Raw genomic sequence first — 22,905 nt, 5'->3', positions numbered from 1 at the left:
TTTCATAATTTTGATTACTAGTCTGACCATTAGTATGTCTATTAATTTGCATAGGCTGTTTATCTCTAGCCAATATTTGCTGAAGAACATTTGAATTTTTTTCCATATGCCTTGTGATAGTTGGTTAATAGGAATTCATTCGATCCATGAATGATGTTGCCCATCTTTCCATTGTATACATTAATTGCTGTCCTATGGCATCTACGAAGCCTCCCCATAGATTCATTGGTTGGGTAGATAGAACAGTGGATGGTCCAATTCCATGGCCTCGTCCAATATTTTGAACATATGGTACATGCTCCGAAGTGTTGGTCTGTTCGACCATAGGTTCTGATAAAATAGGTACTTCCATAGAATGGGTTATCACATTATCCTCTGGATCAGGTACTTCTACCTCTCCCTTCATATTTTCTTCTAGGCGTTCATTTTCTCATTGTCTCCTACGTCTAGCCATTTTATATGTCCCATTGGGCGTGCCAAAAATATATGTTGGCTTTTTTGGCTTTTAAAGGTTAATAATGTAAATTTGAACATGCCAGCAAAGATCAATCAGTCATTACAGATTTTATAATTGCCAACCAATTATCAAGCGATTATGTTGTAGTCCTTTCCGCATCAATGAAGAAGACTTTTACTGGTGACTTGTTTAGGAGAAATTAGTAACTAATAATAAGTAAGGAACAATTTCAGAATCTGAATTTCATTTAGTAAATGAAAACTTACAATGATCTGACCCAGCCTCGTAGAGGTTCACAGCAACAAACTATTTGAAACTACTCCTAGGAAATAAAGTGCAGTACAGGAATTGAAGTGTTGGAAATATAAAGAACTGGAAATGTAAAACTGGAAAGAAAAATGAAGTAAATAAACTAATTTCTGGATCTGAGTCTGGGTCCTTCATTCTGGGGCCTTCTCTGCTATTTATACTCTTCAATGATAACCGTCGAAGTAGGCTTCCAACCGTCGAAATATTCTCCCTTGATTGCTAAACACACTCTTCTCATTATTAGTTCCACTACACCACTCTTGCAGTTAAGTTTCTCTCCTGATTTTGAATTTAAACTTTATGAGTAACCGTTAGGCCACATCATCTTGTATCTCTTGATTGTTCCAGTGCTATGCAGATCCATTATTACCAATACAAACTGCCACGTGTTCGACTTTGATTGGCAACTTGTGTTAACTCCCCATATTGCCTTTTTTGTGCCACGTGTTAAATTGTGATTGGCTTTTACAAATTATACAACCAACAGTTTTATAATTACCGAACCTTTAACAATCACCAATTTCAAAATATAAAGAAGGATTATAGAAAATAACTCAGAGTACAACCATTACACAAGTCCAGCACATAAGGCCATAGATGGAATAACTTTCAAGGGTAGGGCCTTGATTACACGTAATGGTTGTACTCCGAGTTACACATAAGCCCATAGATGGAATAATTTGGTCCCTAGGAACCTTTATATAAAAGAGATATGACCAAATGCCCAAAGAGGGCTAACAACTTTCAAGGCTAGGGCCTTGATTACACCCATAGATGGAATTCTATTCCAAACACATAAGCCCGGTGGCTGTAATCACATAAAACATCCAAAATAAGCTTCTGTGATCCATCAAGATCTCCACCAATTCGTAGCTAAGGCACATCATTACAACCTGAAATATTTGTTATGGTAAGAATGAGCTAATGCGCAGTAGAGAATATATTTAACAAGGTATATAAACATTTTATATAATTATATGTGACCCAAAATACGTTGCTCCAAGACTCTTATTTAAAATAAATCCACATGAGTACATATACATATATATATATATATATATATAAGAGTATAAAACTTTTTCAAGTAATCCCACATAAACCCTTTCCAAACAATCTCACATTTTCTGTCCTTACACGGATGGCCCAGTGGGCACCTCACACTTTCCACATTTATTGTCTAATTTCACATTTTTCTGTCATCACACGGATGGCCAGTGGACACCTTATACTTTCCACATTTATCGTCCTTACACGATCAGGCACGTGGATACCTTAGACATTCCCACATTTGTCATCCTCACACGACCGACCAAGTGGGCGCCTTAATTTCTCTGCACTAGTACCAAACACACCACATAATATATCATTTCAACAAACACGTGGATTCAAATTAGGGTTTTTCTTCATATTCTTTATCAATTCAAGAATCATGGAATCAAAGTTGATTTTATTCATGAATATTCAAATATTACAAAATTATTGAAGCAAAACCTCCATTTTTTCATAAAAACCTATAACGCCCCAAAATAAATACAATAACCCAACTCCCAACACTAGTACAAAATGATATAAATAAAATAAGAAGCTTTCATTAATCAGAGTTAATATAAAAAAGATAACACATGCGATATACATTCATAAATTGTTCATCCTGAATCTACAACATGTATTACAAGAAATAATAAGGAATAAAAGCTAAACAGATATACATACGCCCTAATGGCTTACATATTTCCAAGACCGTGTTTGGTTATAACAAAATGAGTCATAAGCTCAATACAAAGAAAGCCCTAGGCTTGTAAAAGAGTAAATACAACAAAAACATAAATTGTGCCTTCAGCTCCACATTTCTCTCAAGCTAAGTCCTTAGTGGAGGCATATTACCAGCACCTGAAAATAGTTTTCCCAAGTAGGGTAAGCCAAAGCCCAATAGAAATAATCTAACACAATATATGAATCTTAACAAAAATATGAGCATGAAATGCATACAACGCTCATGAGAAAATCATCAGTATTGTTACAAAATCATAATGTGCCAAGTTTCATATCTCAAGCCATTTTATCTTAATTCATTTCACCTCAATCCATGAGTCAAGTCCATTGTTATCCAAACAACGCAACTGAGGCTACAACTCAGTGGTTGTCGAACCAATGCAATCATTTCACTAACACTTTAAATTTGCCATTTTACGAAAATTTCGTCTGCTGGAATCGGCATTGTAGACGTCCCGAACGTCTCGGGAAAAATCCCATTTTGTTCATTGGGCTTACTACAGTTCGGACTCAAATGTCACGGTCATGTATCTAATCTTGCAAAGTGCAATGCAAGACCGATGAATCATCAAAGAGTCCAAACCCGGCAAATCGGTTTAAAAAACTGATTTTAGAAAGAAGTGCCAAACATGGACTGCTTTGCCAAATACAGAGTCGCCACCTAAATATTTTATTTTGGAAAATTTAGAAAACCCTGACTCGTGCCTAAGGCCACGTGTCCGTCATCACCAAAGTTGCCTCGGCTCAGGAACTTGGGTACGATTGGGGAAGGTCACTTTGTGAGCACCCCCGCTCGCTCGATCAAAGATCAGCCTCTACTAACCATGATATCGAGTTTTGAAAACATTATGTGCTCTTATTCCGGTTATTAGCCTAGAATTACTATGTGATGCGTACAGCATACAAGTATAGACTAGGTCGCCTGAATTAGAACAAAACATCTCATGTTCGTTTTGAAAAACGATTTGAAGGTGCTACTCGCAAGTAGGCTAAGACGTGGATTTTGCCACCCTCTGGTGGGCTTAGAAAACATGATTTTGTCACTCTCAAGTGGGCTTAAAACTCTCATTCAATGCATTGTTCCAATTCAAACATCCCAACCTCCACCCACAGGCATTCAGGCAGTTATATCATATAAGCAGTTAGTCTCATGGTAAGCATGCTATCATGGCAGTCACTCACATGCATGCAAGGATGCTAAAGCATAAACACTTACCGAGTACTTCGAGCCAAAGAAAGAAGCTAATTAGAAATCATGTATGAATCCTAACTATGCTAAGAGTGCCTAATGCAACACATGCAAAAATGCCACTACAATAGGCTCGGCTATTCTAAGATGGCATATGAGATGCAACAATCGATACATGTATTCAACTTGGAATTGAAATACAATGTAGTTAGCATGATGCGCCTAGCCCGGTGCATTCAAGACAGATGAATGAATGCAAACATGCGAAGCATAAGGATGCTAATTGAAACATGCCCTAAAACTAATCATCATAAGCTGGTAAATAAATGGGAGAAAGACGTGGGGTTGGAAGACATGTATCACACACACTCACACTTATTACAAAATTTGCCCTCTCAACAGAGGGTCCGAATAAATAATACACAACTGAATGAATAGCGAATTATAGCTAATTATTACACAACCCTAATTAATTAACAAATTAACTAAAATAAATAAGCTAGCATGGAAAACATATGAAATGGACTGCCTCAGCTCGGTCTTGAATGATAAGGAATGCATGCATGCTCGAGTCGCCTCGTTGGGAAATCCATCGTGATGCCCTGATTTGCCTCTGTTTGCAACTGGTCCCAGAACACTGTACAAAGCTCCAGAAGGCTGCTAACTAGTTTTTGCTACTGGTTTCCGGTTTGTTGCAACAGAGAGTGAGAAAGGGGCATGGCAAAGTATTTTCAACATATGTGTGCATGACCACTCTCCCCATCATTGCATAAGCTCCAGGGAGTGTAGTCCTCGATCCTTGTGCCACCAATCACGTATCTCGATGCATGATGGCCGAGGAGTCGGATTGCACGACTCGATGTAAAATGAATGCACATATAAACACAACAAGGCCTAAACTCCCTCATGGTTAATCCGGAGTGTTGGCGATCGAGAATCGAGGCATGTTTCATCACTTGGAGTACGAAACGTCCGTCGTTTCCCGTGTTTGGACTAAACCCTATTCCAAACACAATGCAATATACATGGCATACACAATACGACTAGCATGCAACCCTAAACGTAATGCAACCTAATCATGCTAGCATGTGAGGGATGATATGCAAACATACAACTAGCATACACAATGCTATGAACTAAGAATGGCATACTCAATGCACATGAACTATATGGCATACGCAATGCACATACGAAGATGGACATGCACGAAGACATGAACAAGGCATACACAATGCGACGATCAAGCATGCGACAACATGGATATTGCATACATAATGCAAGATGGACTTAAACTAAAATGAATGGGCCTCAGCCACACTCAAATCAGTGGCCAAACATGATGAAATTAGGCAACCAAAACACATGCAAATATACACAAATGCAAGGGACCAAACCTAAGGCACCAAATGCAACTCTACCAAAGCATGGCAAGGGATGAAATATGGCATACAATCACACATTTTCTAGCTCTGAAATGACTTGCAAGATGGTCTCGAATCATGTAAACACCTTACACCATGCATGCTAGATGGCCCGGATACCGAAACTAGTGAAGTGCATTACACTAGAGGTACACAAAGCAATGCTCAAATGACCCAACCAGCCCCAAACAGTCCCTATGCAGGTCCAAGACAGTGGGAAAATGGTCTAAAATGATGGCTCAAAATGCATAGAAATGAAGCTCATGCAATGGTCCATAAATGAGGTATTCATGCACAACTCTCAAACACGTTTAAAGAATGGAAAACATGGGAATATGGCACAAGTATAGGCTCTGAAATGACATGCTCAATGGCCCCAAAACATGAAACTGCCCCAGTATAAGCATGCAATAGGCTTCAAAACTCAAGGCTAGGCAAGGGTTTTACACTACAACCATGCATAGCAAGCATCATTCAACCATGAGGCATAAAAAAAGAGCTAAGGTAGTCCAAAACATGCACAAAATCAGTTTAAGGCATGGCCAAAAAGTGCTAGAATCAAAGACCAAAATAGTATGCAATACAAGCTAGTGAAGAGGGTTTACACTACAAGTATATGAAGCATTCAAGAGGTCACTAAACCAGAAAAATTCAGAGGTATGACATGCCAAATAAAGCCCCAAAACCCACTGAAACATGGTTAATGCATGCAAGCATGAGATGCTCCTTTGATAAGCTATGAAGAGGATTGTTCTACACATGCAAGGTGGACATCCAATATGGAAAAACAAGCTCTGGACAGAGCCTATGCAGGTCCTAAAACTCATCAAAAATGGCCTGAAACATGCCTTGGAAGCATGCAAATAAGGGCTCCTTTGTAAGGCCAAAAATGCTAGAAAACAAAAAAAGGAGAGAGAGGGTCACCCCTCTCTGATTTTGGCACTCAAAAACACATAATAACCACTGAAAATCCGCTGGATTTTAGTGGTCAAAAGGGCAAACAAAGCTCAAAGCAAAGGCCTTAATGCATGGCTCAAAACAAGGTGAAATGAAGCATGCAAGGGGGTAGATGACCCCCAACAGAAAAATGATCTTAAACAAATATGTTAAGAACCTCAAAATAAGACTTTTTTCAGTTTACACCAAAGTTCAAAAATGCTTGCAAGTATGGCTAAGAGATGGAGCAAAATAAAGCTCAAAAGAGGGAATAGGGTGTTACCCTTGTAGCTCAGCAACTCCAGCAGCTTATGGACTAAAAATGTAGCTCGTTAGGACCTCTCAAGACCCTCCAACAACTCAGCAACAATGGTGGAGGTGTGTGGTTGTGAGGTGGTGTGCAAAAGGCCAAGAACAAAGCAACTTTTGAGCCAAAGTGCGGAGATATAGGGAGAGATGTATGGTATGCCTTCAAACAAAATCTGAACCCTCTACAAGGAAGGGGAGCCCTTCCTTTATAGACAAGAGGGACTAAAGCTTCTCCTAGAAGCTTAAAACCAAGGTGGAAGATCCTTCATACACGTGTATGGAGGATCCAGTCTGTGCCTCCCAACTATCACAGCTGGAATCAACTCACTGAGACAAGATTGGGGGAAGTAGGCTGACCAGTTCAAAAGGGTCAGGTGGTCGGCAGCCTTGTTTGGTGGTCTCCCAATTGAATACAAGCTAGTCGTGTGGTGGGAGACCAGCAATTGTGGCCTAAAAGTGAGGGAGACCAGTTACCTGTCAAGAAAATCGGCTGGCGAAGAGAAAGGTGATCTCCAAGGAGAAAAGGTGGTCTCCCACCCTTGTACCACCTTCCAAACAAAGAAAATAGGGTCCATGCCAAAAATGAACCAAGATGGATGCAAAACGAGGGTTCGGGGGCCAAAACGCGCAGCCGGGTGCCCCAAAAACAGGCTGTTAAGCATCGAAAGTGGCGTGCGACCACAAACGTGGTCTCCCGGGCCACAATGTCCCTCTAGAGAGAGGAAACAAGGTGTGTGCCAAAAACCGTGCCAAACAGAGAAAGTTAAACGGTCCCGAACCGAGGCGCACGGCCGACGGCTCCGAAAATCAAAAACTGGTCTTCAAACGGGAACAGTGGCCTACGACCATGAAAAGTAGCCTACGGCCACTGAGAGATGGTCTACGAGACCTTTCCCTCTCTTCGGGAAGAGAAAACAAGACCTGGTTCGCAAATCGAGGTAAAGCACAAAAGGTTCCGAGGCTCGGAGGCAAGGCTCTCAACCAAATTCCAAAACTTCAGAATGAGCACAACATGCGCAATCACTGAGCACTCAATCGATGATGTCTGAGTCTTAAGGTTGGTCAAAAATGGGGTGTCTGCAGGCATCCATGTATATACACACAGGTTTCGGGACTTTCACCCTAGACACATAGGCCAACTTAATTCAATGGAGTCCATCCCCTTTCTTCTCCCAAACATGGAGCACATCTCCTTTTCTCTCCCAAATATCATAAATATGCAATGTATTAAAACACAGTCGTATGTAATGACAACAGGAGATGAGATTAGTTTCAATGCACCCAATCCTCATGCAATTTCTACAACAATCATGGCTATCCTCCACCGATAGCCCAAAATAGATATTTTTAAACAGATATACAATCTCCAAGACAAATAAATTATCCAAATTTTCATAGGTAAAAGATAAGACACATCCAACTCCACCATTTACATAAACATCCATCTAATTTCATATTTCGAATATCAATTTCATTATTTATATGAAATAATTATTTGAAACATTTTAGGGTAAAACTTCATTTTCTTCCAAATCCAACCCATGTGTCAAAATCAATAAATTTAACACAACACATCCCCATATCTACTTCCATAACCATTTTCAATACCTTCATTTGACATTACAAGAAATTGTACTCTTGGTGACTAAATTTTTAGTTGCCAAAAGTCAAATTTTAGTCGCCAAAAAGATTTCCCGTCTAAATAGTTTGGTTGCTAGCTTGGTCGTGGGAAGACTGTCGCGGAAGGTATTGGCGACTAAAAAATATTTAATCGCCGAATGTCCTAAATTAGCGACTAAAAAATTAGCCGCCAAAAGGAAAGGTATTGGCGACTAATTTTTTTTTAGCCGCCAAAAGAAGGCAATTTTAGTCGCCCAAAGTTTCCAATAAATGTGCTTTTTCGTTTTAGTGACTAAGATATTTAGTCTCTAAAAACGTCGCAATCCTTTTTGGCTACCATTTTTTTAGTCGCTAAAATTATGGTGCTCTTTTTCGGCTACTAATTTTTTAGTTGCCAAAAACTTTCATTTTTTTGGCTACTAACTATTTAGTTGCCAACAAGTTCCCTTCTTATTTTTTGGCTATTAAATGTTTAGTCGCCAAAAGCTCTATTTATTAATTTTTTTAAAATGCATAAATTGAATATTTTTCATTACTTTCTAAATTATATGCATTCCATTATCAATGCAACTTATAACTTGTACATATATAGAATAATACATCTATCAATTATCATCTAAATCCATTATCAATAATACTCATTTTGGGGTTTTTAGAGCCATACCTCTTCGATCCTTGCACAGCCTGCGACTTCGATCTCCATTCGTGGAAGACCAGAGAAGAGAGAGAGAGTGAGAACCTGTGATCTGCAGCGATAGCGATCTGCGGCAATGGCGGTGGAGGTGGTCTGTGGTCATGTGAAGTGGGGTGAGGTTTGGTGTGGTGAAAGAGAATAAATAGAGAACAGGGGGCGAGTGTTAACCAAATATATATATATATATATATTACACCATCAGCGACTAAATATTTTTAGTCCCCAATTAATTTTATAAATCCCATTTGAAATCTCTCATTCCAAATATTTTAATTTTTGGGCTACTAAAATATTTTGTCATTGAAAATATTTTGGTCACCAAAGATAGAAAATAATTTTTTATTTTACATTCGGCGACTAAATAGTTTTGGTAGCCAAAACTCAATATATGACGACTAAAATATTTTTTTGTCGCTGAAAATATGGTTTTTGGCGACCAAACTTTTGGTCTCCAAAGATAAAAAATAATTTTTTATTTTACATTCGGCGACTAAATAGTTTTGGTGGCCAAAACTTAATATACGGCGACTGAAATATTTTTTTCTCACTGAAAATATGTTTTTGGCGACCAAACTTTTGGTCGCCAAAGATAAAAATAATTTTTTATTTTACATTCGACGACTAAATAGTTTTGGTAGCCAAAACTCAATATACAGAGACTAAAATATTTTTTTATCGCTGAAAATATGTTTTTGGCGACTAAACTTTTGGTCACCAAAGATAAAAAGTAATTTTTTATTTTACATTCGGCGACTAAATAGTTTTGGTAGTCAAAACTCAATATACGGTGATTAAAATATTTTTTTGTCGTTGAAAATATGTTTTTAGCGGCCAAACTTTTGGTCGCCAAAGATAAAAAATAATTTTTTATTTTACATTTGGCAACTAAATGGTTTTAGTAGCCAGAACTCAATATACGGCGCCTCAAATATTTTTTTTGTAGCTAATTCTGGTATTTTTAGCGACTAAATTTTGTTTTAGTCGCCAATAATCAATATACCCTGACTAAAAAAAATTAGTAGCTAAATATTGTGCTTTTGCCTACTAAAAAAATTTTTGGTCGCCAAAGGTGCATTTCGTTGTACTGTGAAAACCCTCTTTTGATTTTAAATCAAAACCCTAGGTTTTGCTAAAATCCTCCAAATCCCAACACTATTTACACAATCAACAAATAACTAAGTCACAAGTCATAGGAGAGTGTAGAAAGTCCCTACCTAAAAGTTAGAAGACGAGCAAAGCATGGAGAAAACTTCAAGACGCTAAAACCGACTTTTGTTTGGATCAAAATGGAGCTCTTGAGATGCTCTACCTTTTTCCTAAAGACACAAGGGTAGAGAAACCAACGGATCTAGGTGGAAATGTAGAGAGAATGTGAGTTCTAGAGAGAGAGAGGCTCTAGATCTAGGGTTTTGAAATGTTTTAGAGAGAGAAAGAGATGAAAAAGTGATGTAAAATGCGGCTGTTACGAACTGATACACACACGGTCCGCTTGAGCCCAAGAATTGATGCTCGAGTGTCAGACATAATAAGTTGTTCTGCTCGAGCACAAGAATTGCTGCTCAAGTGCAGAATGCACACTCCTAGTAGTTTTGCAGACAACAAACCAATGCTCGAGCACCCACCCGCTCGAGCGTAGGAAACGCTGCTCGAGCGTAGAATACACTCTCCCAATAGTTTTGCAGACCTACAAAAGTACTGAGAATTCACAAAGCCTGCTCAAGTGCAAGAGGCGCCGCTCGAACGGAGAAGTAGAATTCTAGACAACAAAAGGTTTGAAAACCAAGCAACCAACCTATTCCAAACATGCTCGAAACAACCCAATAGCCAAACTCAAGTGAGAATAAGCAGGAAAAGACATGAACAACGTTCAGAATCCATACAACTCGAGTCCAGAAAATCAAATGGGTTGGGTCAAAACCAGAATTGCTATAATCTCCCCCCTTAAGGAATTTTGACTTCGAAATTTCAAATCAAGTTTTAAAATTATGCTTAACCCAAACACAACAACGATAATTAATCAACTCCAATTCCATTCTCCGATCATCCATTCTCATCAATTCAATATACAAGTTCCAACATTGAAAGTATAATACACATTTTCCCAAAACATGTACAATGTTTACATTAACTTCATGTTTCCAAAACATACATAACATATACAATGTTTCCGTATTCTCAAAACATATACAATGCTTTCATATTTTATTTAACATAATCAAAACTTTAGTACATGTTCAAACATCAACAAATAAATCCGGATATTTTTCACAGACTTGCAACTCATGTTCCCAAGTTACTTCCTCAACCCTGTGATGTTTCCACAATACTTTAACCAAGGGAATTGTCTTGCCTCACAAGACTTGGTCCCGAGTATCTAAGACTCTCAACGATCTCTCCTCATATGAGGCATCCTCATCTACCTCTAAGTCGGTCCAATCCAACACGTACGATGGATCTGACTCATACTTCCGAAGCATGCTAATATGAAACACATCATGAACCTTGGAAAGTTGTGGCAGCAAGGCCAAACAATATGTTACCTCTCCAATTCTCTCAAGGATTTCAAAAGGCCCAATGAATCGAGGGGACAACTCCCCACTCTTTCCAAACCTCATCAAACCCCTCATAGGAGAGAACTTCAAGAAGACAAAGGTCTCCTCCTACGATCGGCATAACTTTTTTGGCGACTCTGAGCCATAACCAACCTCTTACGGATAAACACAACCTTCTCTGTCGTTTCTCAGACTAACTCTGGGCCTAACATTGGTGCATCACCCACCTTGGCCCAACACACAAGGAATCTACATGGTCGGCCATACAAGACCTTAAACGGTGCCATGCCAATACTCGATTGGAAACTATTATTATAGGCAAACTCCACTAAGGGCAAGTGCCCCTCCCACGAACCCTTAAAGTCAAGGACACAACCCTGAAGCATGTCCTCTAAAATCTGAAAGGTGCGCTATGACTGCCTGTCACTCTGAAGATGATACGTAGTGCTAAAAGTTAGTCTTGTGCCCAAGACACTCTATAGGTTTTGCCACAATCGAGCCGTGAAACGTTAATCTCTATCTGAAACAATCATCACTGGAACCTTGTGCAATCTCACTATCTCCCTAATGTAAAGGTCGGCAAGATAATCTACCGAGTCACTCACACACATAGGTATAAAGTGCGCTAACTTAGTCAACTGGTCAACTGCCACCCAAATGGCATCGCTACCCAATTGAGTCCTCGGAAGGCCCACCACAAAATCCATAGTGACATGCTCCCACTTCCACTCGGCTATAGGCAAGGGTTACAACAAACTAGCTGGCCTCTGATGCTCAGCCTTCACTTGTTGATAAGTAAGGCACCTCAATACAAACACGGCTACATCCTTCTTCATCTCCCTCTACCAAAATTGGCGACAAAGGTCGTGATACATCTCTGTGCCACCCGGATGCACTGCAAGGCGTGAAAGGTGAAACTCCCGGTGTACTTCCTCTCGACAAGACTTCGGCACGAAGAGACAGTCAAGATATCTAACAATCGAGTCGGAGTACACGTTCAAGCCTCTTTCTACCTTCCCATTGGAGATCTTCTCCTGGAGGGATTCTACTTCAAGTTCACCCTTTTGTGCTTCTATCACTCGGTTCACAAGCGTAGGTTGTGTAACTACCGAAAACAAGGTTACAGACTCAACAAACTCGCCAAGATGCAAGTCAAACTCCCCAATAGCACCCAACATCTCCCATTCCCCGATGGTAATACAAGCTACACTACTAATGGATTTCCTACTCAAGGCATTGGCCACAACATTGGGCATCTTCAAATGATAATGCAACTCAAAGTCGTAATCTTCTATGAACTCCATCCATCTCCTCTGCCTCAGATTCAAGTCTTTCTGTGTGAACAAATATTTCAGACTCTTGTGATCAAAAAACACTTCAAACTTCTCACCATACAAATAATGCCTCCAAATCTTTAAGGCAAAGATCACTGCTGCTAACTCTAGGTTATGAGTAGGGTAGTTCCTCTCATGTGTTTTTAACTGTCGTGAGCCATAAGCTGCTACTTTCCCCTCTTAAACCAAAACACAACCCAAATCTTCCCATGAGGCATCACAATACACTGAATAACCCCCACCCCTCTCCAGAATAATCAACACTGGAGTTGTAGTAAGTCTAACCTTGAGTTCTTGGAACAACTTCTCACAAGTCTCACTCCACACAAACTTAATTCCTTTTCTCGTCAATCTAGTCAATGGTAAGGCTAGTCTAGAGAAATCCTTCACAAATCTATGATAATACCCGGCCAATCCCAAAAAACTACGGATCTCACAAGCATTCTTAGGTGCTTCCAGATCTTGCACGGCCTCTATCTTGGATGAATCTACGGTCACCCTTTCCCCGAATACTACATGGCCTAGGAACTTAACTTATTTCAGCAAAAATTCACATTTCCCAAACTTGGCATACAATTTGTGGGCTTTAAGCAACTCGAGCACCACCCGCAAGTGTTCCTCGTGCTCCTCCTCAGAGGGTGAGTAAATCAGAATATCGTCTATAAAGACGACTACAAAGCAGTCTAGGAACTCACAGAAGATCCAGTTCATCAGATCCATAAGCACAGCTTGTGCATTGGTTAGCCCAAAGGGCATCACTAGAAACTCATAATGGCTATACCACATACGGAATGCCATCTTCGAAATATCCTCCTCTCTTACTCTCAACTGGTAATAACCCGATCTCAAGTCTATCTTAGAGAAGCAACAAGACTCCTTCAACTGATCAAACAAATCATCTATATGAGGCATTTGGTACTTGTTCTTAACAGTTATCCAGTTCAACTTCTGGTAATCTATACAAAGTCGCAACGCACCATCTTTCTTTTTAGTAAAAAGAGCCAGTGCTCCCCAAGGTGAAGTATTAGGACGAATAAAACTCTTATCTAATAATTCCTAAAGTTGAATCTTTAACTCACTCAACTCGGAAGGTGCAAATCTATACAATGCCATGGAGATCGGTGCCGTGCTAGGCACTAAATCGATAGAGAACTCGATCTCTCAATGAGGTGGTAAACTGGTAAGATCCTTCGGAAAAACATCTGGACATTCACAAACTACCATTGGCAACTCAACTTGGATTTCATCACACTTAATGCTCAGGAAATTAACAAGAAGGCAATTAAGTTCACTCCATCCACGCGGATCATACACCGGTGATAAGACTTTATTAACCCGGTCCCCCAAGAAATAAAAGCAATCACCGCTCAGGGTACATACAGTAGCCCTCTGACGATATCAATCTATAACAGCCTGATAGGATGACAACTAGTCCATACCCAATATAACGCCAAGGCTAGACATATCAATCAATACAAATGCAAATGGAAGTCGGTGACCGAAAACCTCTATGTCACAACCCCGACTCCCCTGCTTCAAAACAATCTCACCACTAATAGGTGACTTTACACAGAGAGGAGATGCTAACTGAGAGAACTCTAACCCCGAAATTGAATGAATGGGATGCACTCTCATCAATCAACTCATTAGCAACTGAATTGCAAAACAAGAAGGTACCTCTCACTATCGAAGGCCTTGGTACTAGGTCTGGCGCAGGAACAACATACACACGCCTTGTAGGTCTTTGTTCAACCTACTCACCCTCGAAGCATAAGCCTGATGCACTGACTGAGCCGAAGAGGCTCCCTGATTGGCCTTCGAGGCTTGTCCTGACTGTGCCGGCCGGTGGCTCTGTGTCTGCCTTGAACCAGACGCACTAGATGCGCCACCCAACTGAGGACAAAATCTCTTCATGTGCCCCGCCTGCCCACACAGATAATAAGTGAGCGGCTGCCCTCTTCCCTAACTCTGGCTCTGAGAACGAGCCGAAAATGATGCAGATCACTACCCTCCCCCTCTCTACGGGCAAGCTGGAGACTTGTGGCCTGACTGGCCACACTTGTAACAAGTGACATCTCCTTGACCACCTTTCCTAGAACCTAAACTCGGTACTGGAAAAGTGGACCTTGACTGCGCTCCTTAGGATGGCTGTGGGTTAGAACCCCTCTGCCTCTTACTGTCCCCCTGAATATCTTGACCCCTTCTGGAGCCCCTTATCCTCTCCTCCGCCATCTGCATCACAATCTCAAGATGAGCCGCCGCCTCCACAAGGCGTCCATAATCCCTAATCATCGACCCGGCCACTTTGAACATGAGCCCAGTCCTCAGCCTCTTCTCAAACTCCAAACAACAGCGCTCCTCTATCGCCACTAGCTCTGGTGCAAAGCTAGAGAGGCTAGTAAATGTGGCCTCAAACTCGGCCATCGGAGTGTTCAACTGTACCAGATTGGAAAACAAATCCCTCAACTTCTCCCTAACAATGGAAGGAAAAAATTTGTCCTGGAAGGCACTGACAAATGCCTCCCAAGTCACCCCAATGCGCCCACAAGCATACTTCCACCAGTGACTCGCATCTTCTTTTAACTGGAAAGAAGCCAGGGTCACTCTCAACTGATCGTCCTCGATGCCAAGCATCTCGAACGTCTTCACTATTTGCTCCAGCCACTCATCTGCCTTCAATGGCTCCTTGGGATCACCCACAAACTCATCTGGATTTAACCAGAAAAACTCTGTCTTTAAGAAAGATGACCCTACCTTAGCTACTTAGGCTTGGACTTGATTCTCAGCTCTGAGAATGTTCATAGACTCCCGCAATGCTCCGGCCATCTCGCGGGCTAAGATGCCCATGGCCTACTGACCAACTAGTTCGGTCACATTAGCCTGATCAACCCCTTTTTCTTGTGCCAGAATATTATCCGATAAAGCCACCTCATGCCTCCTAGCCCTACCACACCTACCACCACCACTTCTTGACATCCTAATGAAGGTAACAAAAGATATTAACAAATTTACAAATGTGCTGAACCTAATTCACTCACGTCCTAATGTAGTGGACAATGATAGTTCACTCTACGTAAGCATGTTATCATATAAACACATACGAATTTCATTTCCGGATAATGATCGTCCCACGGTGTTACCAAAGTTCCGATTAGAAACACCAGTGATCAAGTGCTTTTCAAATAGGACTTCTAAAAATCCGTAGAGCCAATCAACATCCTAGAAACTAAATCCCATACTCATATAATCACATAAGCATGTTATCATGTAAGCACTTCGTACAAACTAAAGTCTCAATCAAGTGAGACAAACCCATTGTGGTACTAACCACTTCCCACATACCCAAAATATTCAAACCCTGTACACTCTGGTACCAAGTTGTCACGCCCCAAAATAAAAACAATAATCCAACTCCAAACACTAGTACAAAGTGATATAAATAAAATAAGAAGCTTTCATTAATCAGAGTTAATATACAAAAGGTAACACATGTGATATACATTCATAAATCGTTCATCCTGAATCTACAACATGAGTTACAAGAAATAATAAGGAATGAAAGCTAAACAAATATACATATGGCCTAATGGCTTACATCTTTCCAAGACCATGCTTGGTTACAACAAAATGAGTCATAAGCTCAATAAAAAGAAAGCCCTAGGCTTGTAAAAGAGTAAATACAACAAAAACAGGAATTGAGCCTTCTGTTCCACATTCCTCCCAAGCTAAGTTCTTGGTAGAGGCATATCACCAGCACTTGAAAATAGTTTTTCCCAAGTAGGGTAAGCCAAAGCCCAATAGAAACAATCTAACACAATATATGAATCTTAACAAAGATATAAGTATCAAGTGCATATACAACGCCCATGAGAAAATCATCCATATTGTTACAAAATCATAATGTGTCAAGTTTCATATCTCAAGCCATTTTATCTTAATTCATTTCATGACAATTCATTTCACCTCAATCCTTGAGTCAAGTCCATTGTTATCCAGACAACTCAACTGAGGCTACAACCTAGTGGTTGTCTAACCAATGCAATCATTTCACTAACACTTCAAATTTGCCATTTTACGAAAATTTCGTTGTAGGAATCGGCACCCATGTATATACGCGCGGTTTCTAGGACTTTCACCCTGGACACACAGACCAACTTAATTCAATGGAGTTTATCCCCTTTCTCTTTCCAAACATGGAGTACATTCCTTTTCTCCTCCCAAATATTCTACACATGAATTGTATTAAAACATAGTCATATTCAATGACAACAGTTAAGAGATTAGTTTCAATGCACCTAATCCTCATGCAATTTCTACAACAATCATGGTTATCCTCTACCGATAGCCCAAAACAGATATTTCTAAACAGATATACAATCTCCAAGACAGATAAATTATCCAAATTTCCATAGGTGAAAGATAATACACATCCAACTCCACCATTTACATAAACATCCATCTAATTTCATATTCCTAATACCAATTTCATTATTTATATGAAATAATTATTTAAAACATTTTAAGGCAACACTCCATTTTCTTACAAATCCAACCCATGTGTCAAAATCAACAAATTTAACACAACATATTCCCATATTTTCTTCCACAACCATTTTCAATACCTTCATTTGAAAATCCATCTTTTGATTTTAAACCAAAACCCTAAGTTTGTCTAAAATTCTCCAAATCCCAACATTATTTACACAATCAACAAATAACCAAGTTAAAAGTCATAGGAGAGTGTAGAAAGTCCCTACCTCAAAGTTAGAAGACGAGCAAAGCAAAGAGAATTGAAGACGCCGAAACCGACTTTTGTTCGAATCAAAATGGAGCTCTTGATATGCTCTACCTTTTTTCCAAAGACACAAAGGTAGAGAAACCAACGGATCTAGATGAAAAATGTAGAGAGAATGTGTGTTCTAGAGAGAAAGGCTCCAGATCTAGGGTTTTGAAATGTTTTAGAGAAAGAAAAAGATGAAAAAATGATGTATAATGCGGCTATTACGAACAGATATACGCACAGTCCACTCGAGTGCAAGAATTGACACTCGAGCGTCAGACACAACAAGTTATACCACTCGAGCGCAAGAATTGCCGCTCGAGTGTAGAATACACACTCCTAGTAGTTTTACAAACAACAGACCAACGCTCAAGCGCAAGAAAGACTGCTTGAGTGCCCACCTGCTCGAGAGTAGGAAACGCCGCTCGAGCGTAGAATACACTCTCCCAGTAGTTTTGGAGACCTGTAAAAGTATTGAGTGTTCATAAAGCCCACTCGAGTGCAAGAAGTGTCGCTCGAGCAGAGGAGTAAAATTCTGGACAAAAAATGGTTTGAAAACCAAGCAAGCAACATGTTCCAAACACGCTCGAAACAACCCCATAGCCAAACTCAAGTGAGAATAAGGGGGAAAAGACATGAACAACGTTTAAAAGCCATACAACCCGAGTCCAGAAAATCAAATGGGCCGGGTCAAAACCGGAATCGCTATAAAACCTATTAAATCAAATCATCTATCTCATACCATACATATATCATGAAAACTAACACATAATCAAATCAAAATATAGATATATAAGGTTAAAAGTATTCATACCTCAAAGGTGATAATGAAAAGATGAAAATTCAACTTGAAGCTCCAATAAAATCATGAATCAATCGATAGAAATCTTGATCAAGGCTTGTTCTTCAACTCTCTTGAAAGATTTAAGGTGAATTCTTAGTAGAAATGAGAGGAATCATGTGTTTTTAGGGCTAGGGTTTCGGAAATGGGTGAGAGAGAGGGGATATGAAAAAGCAGGTGAAAAAATGAGCAAGAGTCGGTTTTTAAGTTTGCTGATTCGCGCAGACTGCTTGGGCGGGAGTGGTCTTTCCACCACTCGAGCGGTGAACTCAACCTCCCAGTATTTTAGTCTGTAAAATAAGATACTAGATGCACCCTCTTCACCGCTCGAGCGGTCACTCAGGACACAGTAATCACATGGGCACAAACCCTAAGTCACTTGCAACACATCAACCTTATTTCCTTTTGTAATCATTTAAGTAAATGTTTTCATTTAGCCTCTTACATTTATATTTCATTTACTTAAGTTTACAATGTAAATAAGGAAATACCTCCCATTTGGATTTAAAGAAAAATACAAAAAAATCAAAATCCAATTAAATCAGAAAGTGCTTCCTCCTATTTTAGTACAAAAATAATTTTTTGATTGAAATTTCTAAGTTTAACGTTAAAGTAAAGGGGTTAATACTTCATAGAAAAATTTCATAAAATCAATTTAGACTATTTAAAATATAAGGAACAATTACCGCCGAAAACTATTTTCAAAATTGTAAGTTTTGAAAAACCCAATTTCCACACTTAGAAAATTTTCTAGTTAAGTCAACTTTTCGACAGCAACCCTTTTTAATACACTATCTTTATACGAAAAGGAATAGAGGTCGGGTCTCAACTCGAGTTGTTACATATTAGATACTTCAGTACTATGTTATCTACATGATCTACTATTGGCCAATGAGAAACCGCAACACACTAAATAGTCATCATTTGTCTCCTAACTACCCTACAAAGATGACTTAACATGTTTCATTCATAAATTTTTTTTTTTTGCTATGCAATTAATTTGAAACACCATATAGTAGTCACTAATTATTCATTAAAATTTGAATGACGTATGTCATGTATGACAACTTTGTAATACTAGCTCGGAAAAGGAATCTAAAAGAAGGTTACGGGTACATACATCACTCTTTCTACTTTTTTGTACGCCTTTTCATAAAAAGTTAAAAATCGACTAAAATAGCAAATTTGCAAATGGGGCCATAGTTCACCTCTTGCCCCTTAACATCACTCTCCCTGCACCAAATGCATGCATGAATTTGAGAAATCCTTTTTCTTCTTCTTTGTTGATAAAGAACTTATGATTGAAAAGATGCAAGTATCAATGTAAACAGTGCTGACTTTGAGGCAAAGTTGAGGAAACGACTGTTTTGGACTTCAAAAATTGGTTGAAAAAAGGGTTCTAAAAAACTATCCCTTAAATAGAAACAAAAAAGCTTGTTGATGTAGTAAATTATTTAAAACTAATGGATGATTCTTTTCTAAATATATAGTTTGTATATAAAATGTTATTGTCTATCCTTGTCACAGTTGTTTTTGGGGAAATCAACTTATTAAAACTAAAATTGATTAGATCTTACCTTCGGTCAACTCTGTCACAAAAATGATTCGATGGATTTGATTGTTAAATTGAATTATGCAAGTTTGATTAGTAATTTTACAACTAATAATTTGAGTTTTATACTTGAGAATACAAAAGTTCAAAATTTTTAAAATAAAATTTAAACTACCAACTGATTTGATTTTCCCAAAAAAAAAAAAAAAAAGAGTTTAAAAATCAATCCATATTACAAGCCTGCTTTAGAATTATCTATCTATATATGTATAAAAGGCCCATATTAAAAACTTGATTTGGGTCTCGAAAAAGTCGGCAAAATTTCCTTTTTTATTGCTTATTCACGCATGCATTCATTGGCATTTTCATTTTTGTTGGTTTATAGACTCTAGGCAATAATCTATTTTTTGTTGTTTTTAAGTTTTGCATTTTGTTGTTTTTGTAGACTCTGGAGTGCTTGACACAACTATGGAGGCATTAGGGTGGAAAATGGTAAAGCTGTGTGCTGGTTTACCATTAGCAATCATTGTGCTTGGTGGACTTTTGGCAACAAAGCATACATTAAGGGAATGGGAGATGGTATACCAAAATGTTCGTTCGCATAAATGGAGCGACGACCCCATACAACATGACAATGGAATATCAAAGGTGTTAGCTTTAAGCTACCACGATTTGCCTTATCAATTGAAGCCATGTTTTCTATATTTTGGTCACTTTCCGGAGGATTCTAAGATAGATGCCGAAAGACTATATCACTTGTGGATAGCTGATGGTATAATTATATATGATGATAGAGTGGGGGATGAAACAATAATGGATGTGGCAGAACGTTACTTGGGTGCACTAGCACAGAGGTGCATGGTTCAAGTAACAGTAGAAAACTATACTCAAAGGATCAAGTATTGTAGCATTCATGATCTCATGCTAGAGCTATGTTTGTCAAAGGCAAAAATAAATGATTTTCTTCGAATCGTTCATCTCCAATGTGAAACTGATCTAGCTGATTGCTTTTCCACCACATCAACAACTACTATTCCAAAAATGCGCAAGCTTGCAATTCATTTGAATAGGGATGTCGAAAGAGTTGTCCTCTGTGACTTGGAGACAACTAATCAGCTAAGATCAATATTGTTCTGCAATCCAAGATGTGACAACAAGTCTTCAATAGAGTTGAACTCCCATTTCAAGTACTTCAAATTGCTTAGGAATTTGGATCTTGAAGGATTGAAGTTTGATGAGAAGTCAGTTGAATCAATAGGTAACCTAATTAGCTTGAGGTACTTGAGTTTAAGACGTTGTTCCATACCGAAGTGGCATTCATCTATCTGCAAGTTGAAACACTTGGAAACCTTGAATTTACAATCTTGCAAGTTCAACTCAGGTGAAGTAATAATCTTACATGGAATGGAACAATTGAGGCATTTGTACATTTCTAATGAGCATTGTGCCGAGTACAAATTCAAATTGGATGGGTTGAGCAACCTCGAAACATTAGGAGGGTTTAACACAGGGTCTTGTGACGTCAATGATCTGTGTAAATTGATCAATCTTCGGCAACTAGAAGATGCATATTTCTGCAAGAGGGACAATCAGGACTTTGCGGCTTTCATCAACTACCTAAACATCAGTGCCAACCACCTCCGACAAACATCCTTATCAGTTCAATTACACAAATTCCAAGTAGAGTTGACTCTTGTCAAACAACTGTTAGGGTGTCACCATCTTTACAAATTGTATATTGATGTAATTATTCCCGAGTTACCAAAGTACTGCCAGGGTTTCTCTCCCAGCCTCATCGAATTAACGTTGGTGGGATGTAAACTTAAAGAAGACCCTATGTCAACATTGGAGAGGCTACCTAACCTACAATATCTCAAATTAAAATTTGCTGCCTTTGAGGGGGACAAAATGGTTTGCTCAGCCAATGGTTTTCCCCAACTCAGAACCCTATTTCTCACTCATTTGAGGTACATAAAAGAGTGGGAGGTGGAAAAAGGAGCGATGCCCAATCTCTTTGATTTATGCTTAAGTCATTGCTGTCAACTGGAAATGATTCCAGAGGGATTGAGATTCATTGCTACCCTCCAACAATTTACAATTACAGGTATGGGCGAAAATTTCAATAACAAGCTTCGATGGGTCAATGGTAAAGAAGGAGAAGATTTTTACAAAGTGCGACATGTGTCTACCCTCGACATTCGGTAAATTTCCTAATTCTGCCTGAATAATCCTTTCTCAAGAGAAGAACTGTTGGGTCTCTTATCATTTCTTTCACATTCCCCCCATTAATTCTCATTATAAAATTTTGATATATATCTCTTTGCTTTTTTGCCTTTATATTGGTTTAGGGGTGGACAAATTATCAAAAAAAAAAAAAAAAACTAAACCCAACTGAAATTATTGGGTTGGTTTGGTTTTTATTTATTTATTATTACATTGGTTTAGTTTTGAGTGTTCAATTCTATAATTCAATAGGATTGGATTAATTTTTAGTTTAGGTTCTATCTATATCGAACAAACTTGATAACCAAATCTATACATTCATTTATATTATAAGATTCAATCAATATCGGTATATTTTTGTCTAATTGATCTATTCTTATGGACTTGATTGCAACTAATCATTTCTCACTATTTATTTTGATTTTCAGTCGTGGTATATTCTAATGGGAAGTGGAAGAAGAAAATACTGGAAGGTAGAGTTGGAATTACGGTACTTAATTTTATTTTATTAGTTGTGTTACTGGATTTGATTTATTTTGGTTGTATTTAAGCTTGAGTTGGATTTCACTATACTATTCACAACTGTTGGCTTGTATTAGGCAATATTTATTCTATGTTTGCGTTAAATTTAAATATTAAAGACTTGCTTATTTTAATTATTTATTATTGATTGATTCATTTTTTGGATTGGATTGATTTGGTTCAAGTGCATGATTCATTTAAATATGTTCTAAATTTAATATCAACTCAAACCAAACTGACGCAATCACACCCTTCTATTGGTTCATATCCATAAAAAAAATAAAAATAAAAATAAAAATAAAAATAAAATAAAATTAGTACAAGACTTGAGTAATAAAAGTTGAGATTTTTTATAATAGATCCCTTATAATAAGATTTTTTATAAGAAAACAA

At 38.5% G+C, this 22,905-nt stretch overlaps 1 protein-coding gene across 1 annotated transcript in view; it reads left to right on the top strand.

Annotated features, from left to right (window-relative positions):
* Positions 1 to 22,646, top strand: part of LOC114277582 (putative disease resistance protein At1g50180) — a 43,353-nt gene extending 20,707 nt beyond the window's left edge. The window contains exons 3-4 of the mRNA XM_082909766.1: positions 20,213 to 21,968; positions 22,419 to 22,646. Coding sequence (XP_082765892.1) covers positions 20,213 to 21,968; positions 22,419 to 22,434 — 1,772 coding nt within the window. The 3' untranslated portion in view covers positions 22,435 to 22,646. The remainder of the gene's footprint in view (positions 1 to 20,212; positions 21,969 to 22,418) is intronic.
* The last annotated feature ends 259 nt before the right edge of the window (positions 22,647 to 22,905 follow it).

The sequence above is a fragment of the Camellia sinensis genome, chromosome 15 (assembly GCF_055761805.1).
Source record: "Camellia sinensis isolate YWXY chromosome 15, ASM5576180v1, whole genome shotgun sequence".
Classification (NCBI taxonomy): Eukaryota; Viridiplantae; Streptophyta; class Magnoliopsida; order Ericales; family Theaceae; genus Camellia; species Camellia sinensis.
The sequence above is the reverse complement of the archived record's forward strand: the minus strand, read 5'-3'. Positions and strand labels throughout refer to the sequence as shown.